The sequence below is a fragment of the Macrobrachium rosenbergii genome, chromosome 56 (genome assembly GCF_040412425.1).
Source record: "Macrobrachium rosenbergii isolate ZJJX-2024 chromosome 56, ASM4041242v1, whole genome shotgun sequence".
NCBI classification, from domain to species: domain Eukaryota; kingdom Metazoa; phylum Arthropoda; class Malacostraca; order Decapoda; family Palaemonidae; genus Macrobrachium; species Macrobrachium rosenbergii.
The window spans coordinates 7,220,001-7,234,074 of NC_089796.1; the positions used below are offsets into that span (position 1 = coordinate 7,220,001).

At 42.4% G+C, this 14,074-nt stretch overlaps 1 protein-coding gene across 8 annotated transcripts in view; it reads left to right on the forward strand.

The window, feature by feature from the left end:
• The window catches only part of LOC136836089 (long-chain-fatty-acid--CoA ligase 1), a 161,705-nt gene that overhangs the window by 137,678 nt on the left and 9,953 nt on the right, over positions 1-14,074 (forward strand). For all 8 annotated transcript variants that reach the window (XM_067100053.1, XM_067100051.1, XM_067100052.1 and 5 more), the window contains 3 exons: positions 3,570-3,693; positions 9,150-9,419; positions 9,578-9,777. In XM_067100053.1, the coding sequence (XP_066956154.1) occupies positions 3,570-3,693; positions 9,150-9,419; positions 9,578-9,777 (594 nt within the window). The remainder of the gene's footprint in view (positions 1-3,569; positions 3,694-9,149; positions 9,420-9,577; positions 9,778-14,074) is intronic.

Here is a 14,074-nt window from a genome sequence, read left to right on the forward strand (position 1 = left end):
TGAGGGTCACTGCTGTTGTTTTTGTCATTGTTTATCTCTTTTGTTTTAACATGGTGTTTTGCCAATGTTTGTTCGTTTTTTTTTGTTTTGTTTTGTTGAAAGCATGGGTTGTTCTCGATGTTTGGTAAACAGTGAAAGTTTAGCGGCACATTAGATTTTTTTTTCTAATGCTTTTACTTGTTATTCTGATTTCTTTCTGTATTTCCTATTGCCGCCTGTTACTTCTTTGACCTGAATGCCATAATCTTTGGAGGATTGAATTTCAAGTCAGTGGCCCATGTGGGCTTGTTCCTGATAAATAGGGTCCAGTTCTGAATAATAATAATAATAATAATAATTTATTATTAATTATTATAATATTATAAAAAATAATAGTTTTAAATATTCACGATGAGGTTTTCGTTAGGAGTAAACAGTCTACGGACATTCAACACCCAATTTCACAGTGTAACCAAGGGTGAGCCTGTACTTCATAAGAAAACTATAACAATGTTTCTATTCTTATTTCGCGTATTATCTTTTATCAAGAGACAATATAGATTTTGCAGTTTCGTGATATTTTTGTTCTTCCTCGATTTGCGCAACTTTCGCTGAAATTTTCACTTAGTATATTCATAATATCCATCTGTTTATTGTTTATATTTATTACCTTGTTAATTTTATTTTTTTCTTTTCTAATAACTGATCTCTTCTTTCTGTATTTCCCGGTAGCTTTTTTTACTTCTTTCAAATGAACACCATAATCTTTGGAAGCTTGAATTTCAAGTCAGTGGCCCCTGTGGGCTTGCTCCAAATGAATAGCCTTCATGTCCTGAATAATAATAATAATAATAATAATAATAATAATAATAATAATAATAATAATGATAGGTAGTAGACCCTCTTTTAAACATGTAATAATAATAATAATAATAATAATAATAATAATAATAATAATAATAGTAGGTAGTAGACCCTCTTTTAAACATATCGTAATAATAATAATTATAATATATATGTATTTTTTCGTAGCTGTGAGTACCTTCTCTGTCATAATATGTTTTCACTTATTTTCACAATTAGACACATGTCCTAAAACACAAAGAATCTTGATAATGGAACCCTCGAGCTAAAGGCCACGACATAGTTTCAGAGGAGAGAGAAAGTGTGTCGCGGGCGATTCTTGCCTCGCTTGCAAGTCCATAATCACGCTGCCAAGTTATTTGTCGTAGATATGGATCCTAACTGAGTTTGTCTTGCAAGGAGAGCGAGGCCACGCTTTTGCATTTTACGTGTAAAGCGAATAGTGACAAATCATGTCCTTATTCGTGTCCTTATTTTACTCGTAAAATTCTCATTGTGTCCGGAGGGGCGCAAAGATAAGGCCACGTCATGGTATTTTACTCGCGAATTCAAAATTACTTTTAATAAACAAAATTAAAATAATTTCTTGGCGTTTTGCTTTTAAAATAAAAAATTTTAAACAATAAATACAAGGTCTCATCTTTTCATTTTATTTTTAGATTAAAAATTTGTAGTCAGAACCAGAAGGCTGTTTTCACATTTTGCTTATAAAATGAACTCTGTTTGCTCAGCATTGTAACTGTAAAGTGGAAGATGTCTAAAGATAACATTGGGTTCGTTTGTGCTGTCTTGAGATAGTTTTCAGTTCACAGTTAAAATGCTGATTAAGTAGTTTTCACTTTAGAAGTAAAATGCGTAAATAATCTAATGGTTCTTGCTACGAATTTTCAAGTGTTGTTATTTGCCTTTTAAGATTAAAGTCTTTGCTCTGTATTTTCCTCGTAATAAAAAAAAGTATATAAAGCAAAAAACCACTAAGGCAAGGCAGTCTCGCCATTTTACTTGTAGAAATAAAGGAGAAGAAGATAAAAAAAAAGCTGCAAAGTCTAGCGAGGGGATCTGTTGACAAAACTGCCACCACCTGTGCTTCGTCAAAGCAGGTATGAAAGCAGGACTAATGAGCTTTTAGCTTCACTCCGTGTCGTAATATAGCCCATGAGAAGAAGGCCAGCAGCTGGGAGTGAAGGCTGGAGGTGAAAGATCTATAAAATCAAGTGTAGGTGATGATGATGATGATGGTGAAGTCACGTGAAGTTAATCCGTAATGTTTTTGTGTCTGATGACGTGAACTATCGAATTGCTGTGGGTCTGTGGAGTGTCAGGTTACGCCTGTGGTGATTTTGATCGCTGTCGCCTTGAAGTACTTTTTATTATAGTTGTAGGAAGGGTTGTAATTGGAATATCGTTGTTATTGTTTCAAGTGTTAATAATAATAATAATAATAATAATAATAATAATAATAATAATAATAATAAAGTGATGGACTCCTAAGGAGGCAGGATGTAACCCGGAACCCCACACTATAAAAACGACCCAGTCGAATAGGATGACTGTGATAGACCCCCCCAAAAAAAATAATAATAATATTTATGAAAATCTCTCAATCACATAATATATATTGACATTCACGTCATGTTGGATTTCTTCACCAATAATAATAATAATAATAATAATAATAATAATAATAATAATAAGGTTTACATATTGAAGATTAGTTCACATATCAAAGATTCCAACCAATACAAAATGTAGAACCTATCTGTGTGCGTATGTTTACAATGACCTACCTAAAATTGCTTTTAATCCACGATTCTCAGGTTTTTAAAGCTCCAATAATGGAGCCTACCTTGGCCTTGGCTGACCTTGACCTAAATTCTGGCAGGGAACGCTGGTACTTTTCAGCAGTAAACAAATTGCATTGCAGTTACTTCTCCCTTTATTTTCACGTAGGATCCCCCCTCATTTTTTTTTAATCTTTTCTGTATAAAATCTTGCCATAATGGCCTCCCTGTTGGAGTGAGTTATTTGTAATTCAAGAAACTGATTTACTTCCACCGTTATTTGTTGCCCCACTAAGAATATATTGATCACGTTACAGTACTGTATCCATTAGACATATGTGTTGGCATGAGTGCGCGCGTATGTCGTACATCATACAAGGTAAAGAGAAAGTATGTCGCTGAAGTGATACACTTTCGTATGAAGTCTTACCAAGAATAAATGGCGATTAGTGGCTCTTAACGATCTTATATTATTTTGCTGTATGAATGTAAGTCTACTTGTAGTTATTTTCTGTCGAATATATTTAATTTTACTCCTCTCGTCTTCCTTGCTCTTTTCACTTAGCATATTATTGTGGGAGTGTTGTATGCATATAATAATAAAAATGTTATTGAAAACTGTTGCTGTCTGAACGGCATTCAGCTTATATAGAGTCTTCTCTGTTTTTCTCATATGGACTTCCGCAAACCTTGAACCAGCTTTCCCGCTGTAATTTCAGTATACCTTTGTCATCTGTCTTTATGTCTATGACCGCCTGTGTTAATAAATAAATAACGAAAGCAGTATATCTTTCAATTTTTACTGGAATTTAATTATATCACCTACCAGCTGACCAGAATATAATAAGAAAAATAAAGAAAACTCTGTAAGTTGAATGCCTGTTGCAACAGCTATTGTTTATAATAATAATAATAATAATGAACTTGTTTCCCTTCTTCCCTCAGGGGTCAGAGGTCATCCGGGTCTCCAGACTGACGAAGGAAGCCCGCGAGGGAAAATTCATGAGATTTCTGTATGAGGACACCCGCACACTTTACGATGTCTTTCGAAGAGGCGTTAAGGAGTCAAGTGAGTACTCTCTCTCTCTCTCTCTCTCTCTCTCTCTCTCTCTCTCTCTCTCTCTCTCTCTCTCTCTCTTACTGGAATAGTCTGTACTTGGCATTCATTGTCATAAGTGGCTTCTTAAGATATCGATAGTACGTGCTGTTCTCTAGTCGCTGGTAAGTACTCGTATTCATTTTGACGAATGATAGAAAAAACACGTATGGCATCATCATTAAAAAGAATTCATAAAGCAAATCTTTATACCCATGAATAATGAGTTTATTCCCACTTTTTCAGTGGTTAGCTGTTGTCTTAACACGCTGATAACTTGCCCTTTCACTTTTAACTTCCTGCCTCACATCTATTAACGCGTTTTTAACTAAAATTAGTCAGTGGTTCGTTCCTGTTTCGTCAGTGCTTTCTCTGTAAACGTACCTTGAGGTATATCCGTCTAGGATAGATTGAGACCAAGTACAGTTACTTTTGTGATGCGTCTATTTTGCGTGCTACGCAAATATATTCCACTTACTTCCTTTATTTTTTGTATCTCAGTCATAGTGGTGTATAGTGTTGCAGCTAAGAGTTTTAGCTTCAAAGACTCTTAGAAACTTCACTAGTTTTGTGATTGGTGTTTTCATCAAATTTCCCCGTCTCTTAACAGTTACGTTTTTTGCAGCAGAATGAATTTCATATTCTGCTGTGTCCTCTTTTTCCTTGTATAGGTTACAAAGGTCCATTTCCTATATTTTCTCTTGGAATTTGCTTTCAAACTTAGCGTATTTAGTTAGCTTTCATTGTCAGTACTACGTCATTCGTGATGTATTAGATAATAGTAATACTATACTGTATTCTCCATTACTTGAACATTTGTTGAACAACCCGCTTCTAATTTTTTTTTCATTTTTTTTACAGTGTTATCGTTTTCTTTCCATAATTCTTCGGCATTGCTTTGTCTGTCCTATATGTATTATATATATATATATATATACTATATATGTCTATATATATTTATATATATATATTTATATATATATATATATAGCCTATTGTCTGTAGAGCTTTTAGTTAACGTATTTAGAATTTGATAGCCTAGTGTACAAGGTCGTATTCAGTGCTTTGGCAGTCGAGAAAACCTCACATGTTTGGAAGACGGTAATGCAAACTGACGCCAAACTCACGGGAAATTGCAATTATAGGTACAGGCATATAAAAGGACACTGCAGAAGAACAAATAGTCCGAAACAAAAGAAACTTACCTTATCACTTCTGTTTAAAATATTACTTAGTACTATGTCGTTCCCTGAAGGTTAGACTGAATATGGTTTTTAGTTCACTTTTGCACGTGCAGTAGGCCTACCTTAATTTAACTGGTCATAATCTAGCTCAGGCTAATATGGTTTTAAGATTCTGTTTGAAATCCAGCCATTTAACCCCGTACTGTGCTTTTGTTAATCAGGCCTATCCCCAACTGTTGAGTGTTTGCTTACAGTACTACCGAAGGTAAGGTAGGTTAGAGGACTCTAACGGCTAGACTACCCCAATACAGAATCAAACACATCAACTGTAATAGGCCAGAAAGTATAAATATTCCTGGTAATTTTTTTTTTATTTGTAATGCGGTGCAATTATGGAATAGGCTAGGTCTGTAGTGTTCCCATAGATAGTCTTGTATAATGAATGTCAACATATGATGTCTTTTATGAATTTAACATTCATTATTGTTGGAAATTATTGGTTACCCTAGTACTTCATCTCTCTGATATGCAACGAAACCAAACCTAATGTATGGCTTTGTAGTCATACCTGGCTGGGGGCCTAATCCCCCTCTGGACATCCACTCCCTAACCTGGCCTTGAGTCCCACAGACTCAAAGAGTCAAGTAGAGAGAGACAACCTAACCTATTTGGGATGTTAGGTCGTACCTGATGGTAACTCGAAGGAAGAGCTCTGCATGGAGATATTGTTTGTAAATGAGATATTTTGACTGAACGATATAGAAGAGGATGTGCATGATGCAGTTTGGGTGAGATAACTTGAGAAATTTATCGAAATAATGTGAGACATTCACCATCTTTTTTTTTTAATGTTTTTACGCTCATCCCTGAAGGGTACTAAACATGGCATCCTGTGGAGCTTTTCTGTATAAAAACATGAACTAAAGACAGTAAATATCTCACATTATTTCGGTAAATTTATTCTCAAGTCATCTGACCTGTACTTCATCATATGCACCCCTTTCTGTACTGCTGTTGCCAAAATAATTTTATTAGTAAACAATATCTCCATGCAGAGCTCCTCCCAAGAGTTTTCATGTTGTTGATACAGTAAATAATGCAGCATCTCAATAAAGGAGGGCTTATTTTGGTCCTGTTTTCATGTTGATACAGTAAATAATATTTCATTAAAGGATAGGTACAGTACTTAGATACTCAGAGAGAGAGAGAGAGAGAGAGAGAGAGAGAGAGAGAGAGACAGGTATGTTTATATCGAAGCCTAATTACTCCACTTTATTTCTATTTTATGCTGCAGTATTGTCATTTATACTGCACTAGTATGATATGTATGCTAATCATACTTAGAGTCAAATAAACTTGAAATGAAATACTGTACAGTAAATCAAGCAAAGCAAAAAATAAATATACATAAATAAAATGATAACACGTGGTGCAAATACTGTGCTATGAAACACACAAACACAGCGAAGGAGGTAGAAGGTTGAACTGTTTAAAAAAATTCACAGGTTAAAAATGTCACAAGAAAATCACAGGAAGAAAGTCACTTTAATTTATGGTGGCTGGTAATAAAATCAGAAAAAATACGGGGAAAAAAAAGTCATAATTTTGTGTTAGGAAGAATGCCAGGTAATCAAACAAAAATATTCAAGTCAGTCACTTGATTTAAGTACCATAAACAATTACAGTAATAAAACAGAAAATATTTTTAAGAGTTATTAACTGGCAATACATGGCTTGTACATACTGTACTGTATATGATGGCGTTACATGTACGTAAAAAAAAATCATGTTTTGTTAAATATCTTAAGCACAGCATAATTATCAAAACAAAACATTTAAGCCAGTCATTTATTGACTGTTTATCTCATGTACATGGCTTGTACAGATTGAATGCGGCTTGCGTAATGTATGGTATTTCATGCATATTCAGTGTTTTTAATTCTGATGTGTTGCCAGTAAATAAAATTTTAAGCATTTTCGGTTTTATTGTTGACGGTACTTAAATAAATTGTGACTGGAATATTTTCGTTTGATTACCTGACTTCCTAGACAAAATTATGACTTTTTCCCTGTGACTTTATTGCCGGTCACCATAAATTAATGTGACTTTTGTCCTGTGACTTTATGACCGGCCACCAAAGAATTAGCTTTTGTGATTGCTATTGGCTCAAAAGCTTGACGTCACTTAACGTCATGAAACGTCATGTTTTTTATAGCTTCTTATGGGCTGATATGGATACGTCATCAGTTTAGGCCATGTCAGATGTGATAGAAGCAAGATTGTTATATGAAGACAGCAAAGCACTACCGTGGTTGTGCTTGAACTTTTAGGAGTGATTTCAACGCGATGCTGTATCCGGACCACGTGATTTCTTTTGCAGTGCCTGCAGCATTGCAGGTGCTGCTTGCGTTGTGTATCTTGCTGTGCATTGTGTGTATGGCCCCACCGCACCCTAAGAGGTCGAGGAAGGTGTTGACCCTTCGACAGAAATTAGAAATTACAAGGCGGAATTCGGCAAGGTGCCGCCAGGAATCAAGCCTGCAAGGTCATGGCAAAAGCCGTCACAATGACATTGAACAGTCTACCTTGATGTGGTTTCGGCAACAAAGGGCTGCTGGTATCAGTAGAAGCGGTGCTTAGTTGAAGGCTGCTGCTGCGAAGTTCGCGGACGTGCATAAGGTTGCGGACTTTAGGTCGTCTGGAGGGTTGCTGTTCAAGTTCAAGCTTCGACATGGAATTTCTAACAAGAAAACTCAAGGCGAATCTTTGGATGCTCCCGAGTAGGGAACAGAGTATCGAAGGGTTGTCACTGCCAAGCAGAATCATCCTTTGTATCGTCAAAAAACCATCGACAGCTTCTTCAAACCCCAAACCCGTGTGCACCCAAGCCCATCGCCGACCATTTCCTCGGAAACCCAGTCCTTCAACTTGGAACCGCAGCCGAGTACGTCTTCTGCTACCTTCGTCGATATGCCCAACTTAGATGACACTGACCCTCTAGGCTTCTCTACAGAGGAAGAAGATGACACAGTCGAGCTGATGGAGGAGGAGGAAGTAGAGGAGGACAAGTAAATCTCCTCAAAAGTTTTTAAAACGTTCGACCATCCCAAGCACAAAGAGCAGCGCACACAGGTAGGCTAAGCAAGAGTAAAAACTGGGTAGTTTGCAGAGTAGGGAGACAGCTTTAGTATTACTGAGGGGGTCCAGAGGAGGCGAAGCCCCCCCCCGTTAGGTAGGGCCAGGACACGCATTCTAGAAAAGGTTTGGATTTCTCACACCCACTCCTGTCTCCCTACTCTGCATCCACTCCCTAGAATGCTATGTCTTGACCTAACGAGACCTTACCTTCCTAACCTCACTTGGAGTGCCATGCCCTGGACCCACCCAGGCAACACTCAACATTGGAGATAATGGACTAAGCTTCCGTTTGGAGGTAGTCCCGTTGTTATTTTGTTGCAATATGGGAGAATAAGGTAAATAATTTCTTTTTGCATGAAGTTTTCAGTTTAAAGTGTAATGGTTGTTGTTTATCAGCATATTTATTTAGTGTTTGACATAGTAAGGTAATACTTGCACACCAAAGTTTGCTCTCCAATATCCAGATTTTGTCATTATCTGACAGGTCCTTGACTCTGTTAATGCAGATAATTGAGGGATTACTTATATAGTCTTGTTGCTGTACATTATGCCATAATGTATTTTTATACCCTTCAGTATGTCAATTTATATTTTTATACCCTTCAGTATGTCATATTGTTAGTTTTCATGCCCTTCATTGTAAAATGTATATTCTGTTTGCACCGAATATTAGAAAGTTAAAAGTATGAATGACTTAGAATCAGATGCTGAGACATATCTTGTTCAGGAATCAGATGCTGAGACATTTTGTTCAGGAATCAGATGCTGAGACATTTTGTTCAGGAATCAGATGCTGAGACATTTTGTTCAGGAATCAGATTCTGTGACATATCTTGTTCAGGACTCAGATGCTGAGACATATCTTGCTCAGATCCAATCAACCTAACCTAACTAATTAGACAAGTTACAGTCATCATTATCTTATGAAACATTTCCATCTATCAGTTTCTGTTGCCTTATGAATAAGCAAAAATTCTTGTATGAGATGCAGCTTACATTATGGGTACAGTATTAGATTTGTCATTAAGTCTTTGTTGTATAAAAACTGTGTTGCTTCACACAAAATGTACTCTGGCCCATTATTAAATATTGCAATTTCATTCCAGATAATGGTCCTTGTCTAGGATCTCGTGAGGGACCAGGGAAACCATACACATGGCTGCATTATAATGAAGCACTCTTGAGAGCCAAGAATTTCGGAGCTGGGCTTGTAGCGTCGGGACTTCAACCAGGCCCTGAGACTTTTGTTGGAATCTACTGTCAGAACTGCCCAGAATGGATACTAACAGAACAAGGATTGTATTGCCAGTCAATGGTCATTGTTCCCCTATACGACACTCTAGGACCAGAAGCCTGCAATTTCATCATAACACAAGGTTGGTAACACCGTTAAGCAGGATTTTAGGTAGTAGAATTAAATAAGGTAAAGTAAGGGAAAAGTCTATATTGTTTCACTCTATCTTTGTAAATAATTTTTGCTGTAAAAATGTAGACGTTATGACCTATTAAGTGTAAAAACCTTCTGTTTCCACAGCTTCTATCACGACAGTGGTTTGCCAAGATGATCGAAAGATGAGCCAGTTATTGCAATCTCCTCCGAAGTGTCTTAAGTTACTCATAGCCATTAAGGATGTTACTCCAGAAACGGCAGAAAGAGCAAGATCACTTGGTATTACAATAAAATTCTTTGAGGAAATTGAATCTCTTGGGGCAGCAAGTGATATTCCTGAGTTGGTATGTATTTCATATTTAAATGATGTTTTTATGGGAGTGAGTTAATCCTCTTTGGATCCTAAGGCTTGTAATTGTTCCGACGCAATATACAAACCGTCAGCCCTTTACATTAGGAATTACTTTCAGCGTAGGTTGGAAACGACCGTTGAACTTTCGAACAAGGTGGTTAGGCAGTTAACTACCATCCGGGAGGCAGGTGTACTGCCTGCCCGGATGTAAACATTCCAATTTGCTTTCAGCCATCGTAGACTGCAGACGTGTGTTTCTCGCTGTCTGCTTGATTGCCTTTGAGCTTTTTTCCTGGTGGGAACTTTCTTGTTTTGCTTTTGATATGAATGTGGATAAATCCCTGAAGGCCTCCTTCCCCCAGCATGTGTGTCCTGGGGTAGGAGGCAAGAAATGTAACACTTTGAGATCTAGTGTTGACTTGGACCCACACGCCCCATGCCCCACCTGCAGAGGACGTGTGTGTTCTCGTGCTTCTCCCTATTTGGAGTGTGTTTCCTGGTCGGCTAGCAGTGGGTGAAGTTTGAGGGGAGGAGACAATACCGTAGGAAGGCCGCCAAGGCATCGTCTGAGGGTAACACACTCCTGATGACTCCCTTGGTAGCTGATCCATCAGGATCGTTTCTTCCTCCCAGCAAGCTTCCCCTTCTTGCTGCCTTCCCTTTGGGTGAGGACTCCCCTTCCCCTTCCTCATTCGTTTCATCGGGTGCAGAAGGCCGCGGGGGAGCGGACGTTCAGGGCATCCTCTCTGGGGCCTCTCCTCGCTCCGGGGGGCCAATTTTTTCCCCTGGAGTGAGTAGAGGCTTCCATCTTTAACCCAACTTTGTCCTCGGGCTTGAGTATGCAAGCGTCGGTTGGTAGCCAGGTACCTGATCTCGCCTCTGCCTGGCTGCACCTGGGTCTTCCTGGCGTTACGTCACTGGAGGGCCTGGTATCCCATTTGTCAGGCGCTCTGGTGACGACCCACACAGCCACCGCATCCACCACCACGACCGTCACCGTGTCATCATTTGGCAAGTTTCCTGTGACAGTGGCCTTGCACCTGGACACCCAGGTGTCAGGTGTACCTGCCACACTTCATTCCGTGCAGCTGCCTCCTAGGTTCCTGGCCCCTTTATCCCTGCCTGGCCCCTCGCAGATGGTGACGTCATTGGTCCCATATATGTCCATGCCTGCTCTTGTTGCCGACCCACACTTGTTCCTGACCACGGTTCCGGCTCCTGGCTATCCTGACTTTCAACCCGGCCTGGCTTCCCATGCGCCACCTGTGCCCCCAACCCTGGCTTCGTCTACTGGCTATCCTGGTTCCCGCGCTGCTGCACCTGCCTTGGTAGCTGTTGGCCCGGGCATTGTCTCCGCTACCCGGGTTGTGCCTGCTTCCCTGGCACCCTGGCTGCACCTGTGTCTTCTGCTGCTCCTTTGTGGATGGGGGACCTGACTGCCATCCTGAGGAAGATTTCGAAGAAGAGATCGAGAAAGGTGTCGTCATTGTCTTCTGCTACCTCCTCTTCCGAGGCTCACCAGCCTAAGAAGAAGCAGCCTGCCCCCACCCACCAAGAAGTCTTGCACCGAGACTTCTAAGGGAGTGCCTCTTTCCACAGGGAAGGCAGTGGGATCTCTTGTTGGCTCATCCCAGTCCGCGGACCAGGGAACCGATGTGTTGACCCCTGGGTGAGCTGTGTCAGGAGCCGGAGAAGCCTGCTTCTAAGGCCAGCGGGACCGTGTCGGACAATGGTTCGCAAGCCGCTCCGGGTACTCTGGTCTCTAAGGAGACCCGAGCACCCCGGTCTGGTACGGGAGAACCTCTCTCTGTGTGGATGTGGGCACAGGACGGGAGAAAGAGTTTGGGCATGCAGGTGCCCCGACTCAGGACGGGAGAAAGAGTTTGGGCATGCAGGTGCCCCGACTCTTCCTGCTGGTACTGGTTCGAGTGCCAAGCCAAGTTCCTGGGAAGGTGTGCCGGATCTGGGCACCTGGTGAGGTAAAGAAGAGGTCCCCTGCTCAGAAGACTGGGGCGCGTCCAGAGGACAGCACAAGTTCTTGCCAGCCAGCCTCACGCTCAACTCCTCCCAGCCCCTGACCACGTACGTGTCACTAGTCTGGCTCGGGCAAGCCAAGTGCGTGGCTCAACTCGCTTGAGCAGTTCCGCTCTCCTCGCCCAGGCAAGAGCGTTCTCCTCAACCCGGGTTGGTGACCGCTCTCGGCCCGCTGCTCCTGTTGGTTCTGCCAGCAAGACCAGTGGGAGTGCTCGATCCTCCTTGCCTGTCCCCTCTACCTCTTGGGCGCCTCACAGGGGGCACGAGTCAGACAGGAAGAACTCTGACGAGTTGTCTCCCAGGGATTCTACCTCGGGGGGTGTATGTGCCTGGCTTGGTCCTGGTTCAGCCAGATCGTATGCCCATGTGGTGCAGGATGGATCACGGGTCTGCCGAGGTTCTCCCTCATGCTGGGAGAGTAGATCAGGAGGACCGCACCCTGGAAGGACTCAAGGGTCCTCTTCCCCAGGACGCAGGACACTCCTGAGATACAGAGGACATTTGGTGAGGTAATTGTGATGATTCATCAGCACAGTGACCTCGAGGAAGGGACCACGGCCTCGTCTGTGGATTGTCCGTCGCTCCTTGAATCCTTTTGGGGACCCAAGAAAGAACCCAAGGCTTCGATGGGGCTGCTGTGGTCCATTTTTGCCAAGGGGGCCCTCGATCAGGTGAATGGTCTTGTGTCTGGGCAGGACAATTCACTATGACCGAACCACCCGGACAAGCTACTTCCCCCTCCTCTGCCTTGTCAGAAGCGTTTCTATACGCCTTCAGAGAGGTTATTGCAGCAACTTACTGCAGAGAGTATCTCCCTCTCTCAGCAAGAGGCCGCAATCCTGGAAGCCACCACCATGGCAGCTTTGCAGGCAGTCTCCAGGTTGGATCTGTGGTCTTTCACAGTATCCAAAGCGGCTGCTTTCTTGGGCATATCGTACCTGGGGAAGACTCCGCTTTCAGGAGACTGTGCCAGTCTGGAGGTAGAGCCATCTCCTACCTTGCCCACCAGATGGCAAACCTGTGGGCTAACCTGGTCTTGAAGTGGAGCAACACCGTTCTTTCTCACTTCTCCAGGTCTGTGGAGCCCGAGTCGGCAGTGACCCTGCGGAACAGACTGTTGCTGGGGTCTACCTCTCTCTTCCCTAGAGAGTTGGTGGACGCTGCGGTAGACAAGTGTCGGGCAGATGACAGTGACCGCCTTGTTCACCAGGCAGTGGCCAAGGCCTCCAGGTCTTCGCGTTCCACTGTGGCCAGGCCCTCGAGTCAGGCTAGCTCTTCCTCGGCCCCTAAGAAGTCCCAGTCTTCGAAGGGATCCCGTGGAAACTCCTAACCTTCTTCTTCCTCTGGAAAGGGTGGGTCTTCCTGCCCCTTTCAGCCCACTTTCCAGTCCAGTAAAGGGGGCAAGGGGAAGGAGAAGAAGGGGAAACACTAGGGGCAGCGTTCCCCCCAAATGCTGATCAACCAGGCAATGCTCACTCTGAATCTCAGAATGATTCTGGTGCAGCCATTTGGTATCCCGACCTGCTAGCCCTCCTTTCCGAGGCGCTGAGAGAAATCCCCCTGGCCAACCTGCTGTGTCAACCCCACGTGGAGCGGTATCACCAAGCAGTGCAGTCCCTGTGTCTTCATGGATGGAGGTTATCCACCATCTCTTGTGAGCGAAAGGCTTTTCGCGTCGCTCAGCAACGGAGATGGCTGGGTACCTCAGATGATCCTCCGCAGTGGTATTCCAGGGAAAGTGGTCCATCTTCTGTGGTTGGTGTTGTGGACGTGGTATCTCTCCAGTCAGAGCTACTGTTCAGCAGGTCGCTGATTTCCACATCTCCCTTCGCCGAGAGAAGCTTCTCTCTGTTTCAGCTGTAAAAGGCTACCACACTGCACTCTGCCTAGTCTTGCAGCTGAAAAGAGTAGATATCTCATCCTCCATCGAGATTTCCCTACTGAAGAGAAGCTTTGAAAGGTCTTGCCCACCCAGGGATCTGACGCCCCCTGCGTGGGACGTAACTCTCGTTCTAAGGAGCCTGACTCGAGCACAGTACGAGCCTTTATGAGAGTCGTCAGACAGGGATCTGACCCTCAAGACTGTCTTCTTGCTGGCCCTAGCATCAGCGAAGAGTTGGCAAACTGCACAGACTTTCCTTCGATGTTAAACACTCGAGGGAATAGGCATCAGTTACGCTCGATTTCGTCCTGGATTTCGTGGCGAAGACTTAGAATCCTTCGGTCCCTGATGCATGGTTCAAGTCTTTCACGAT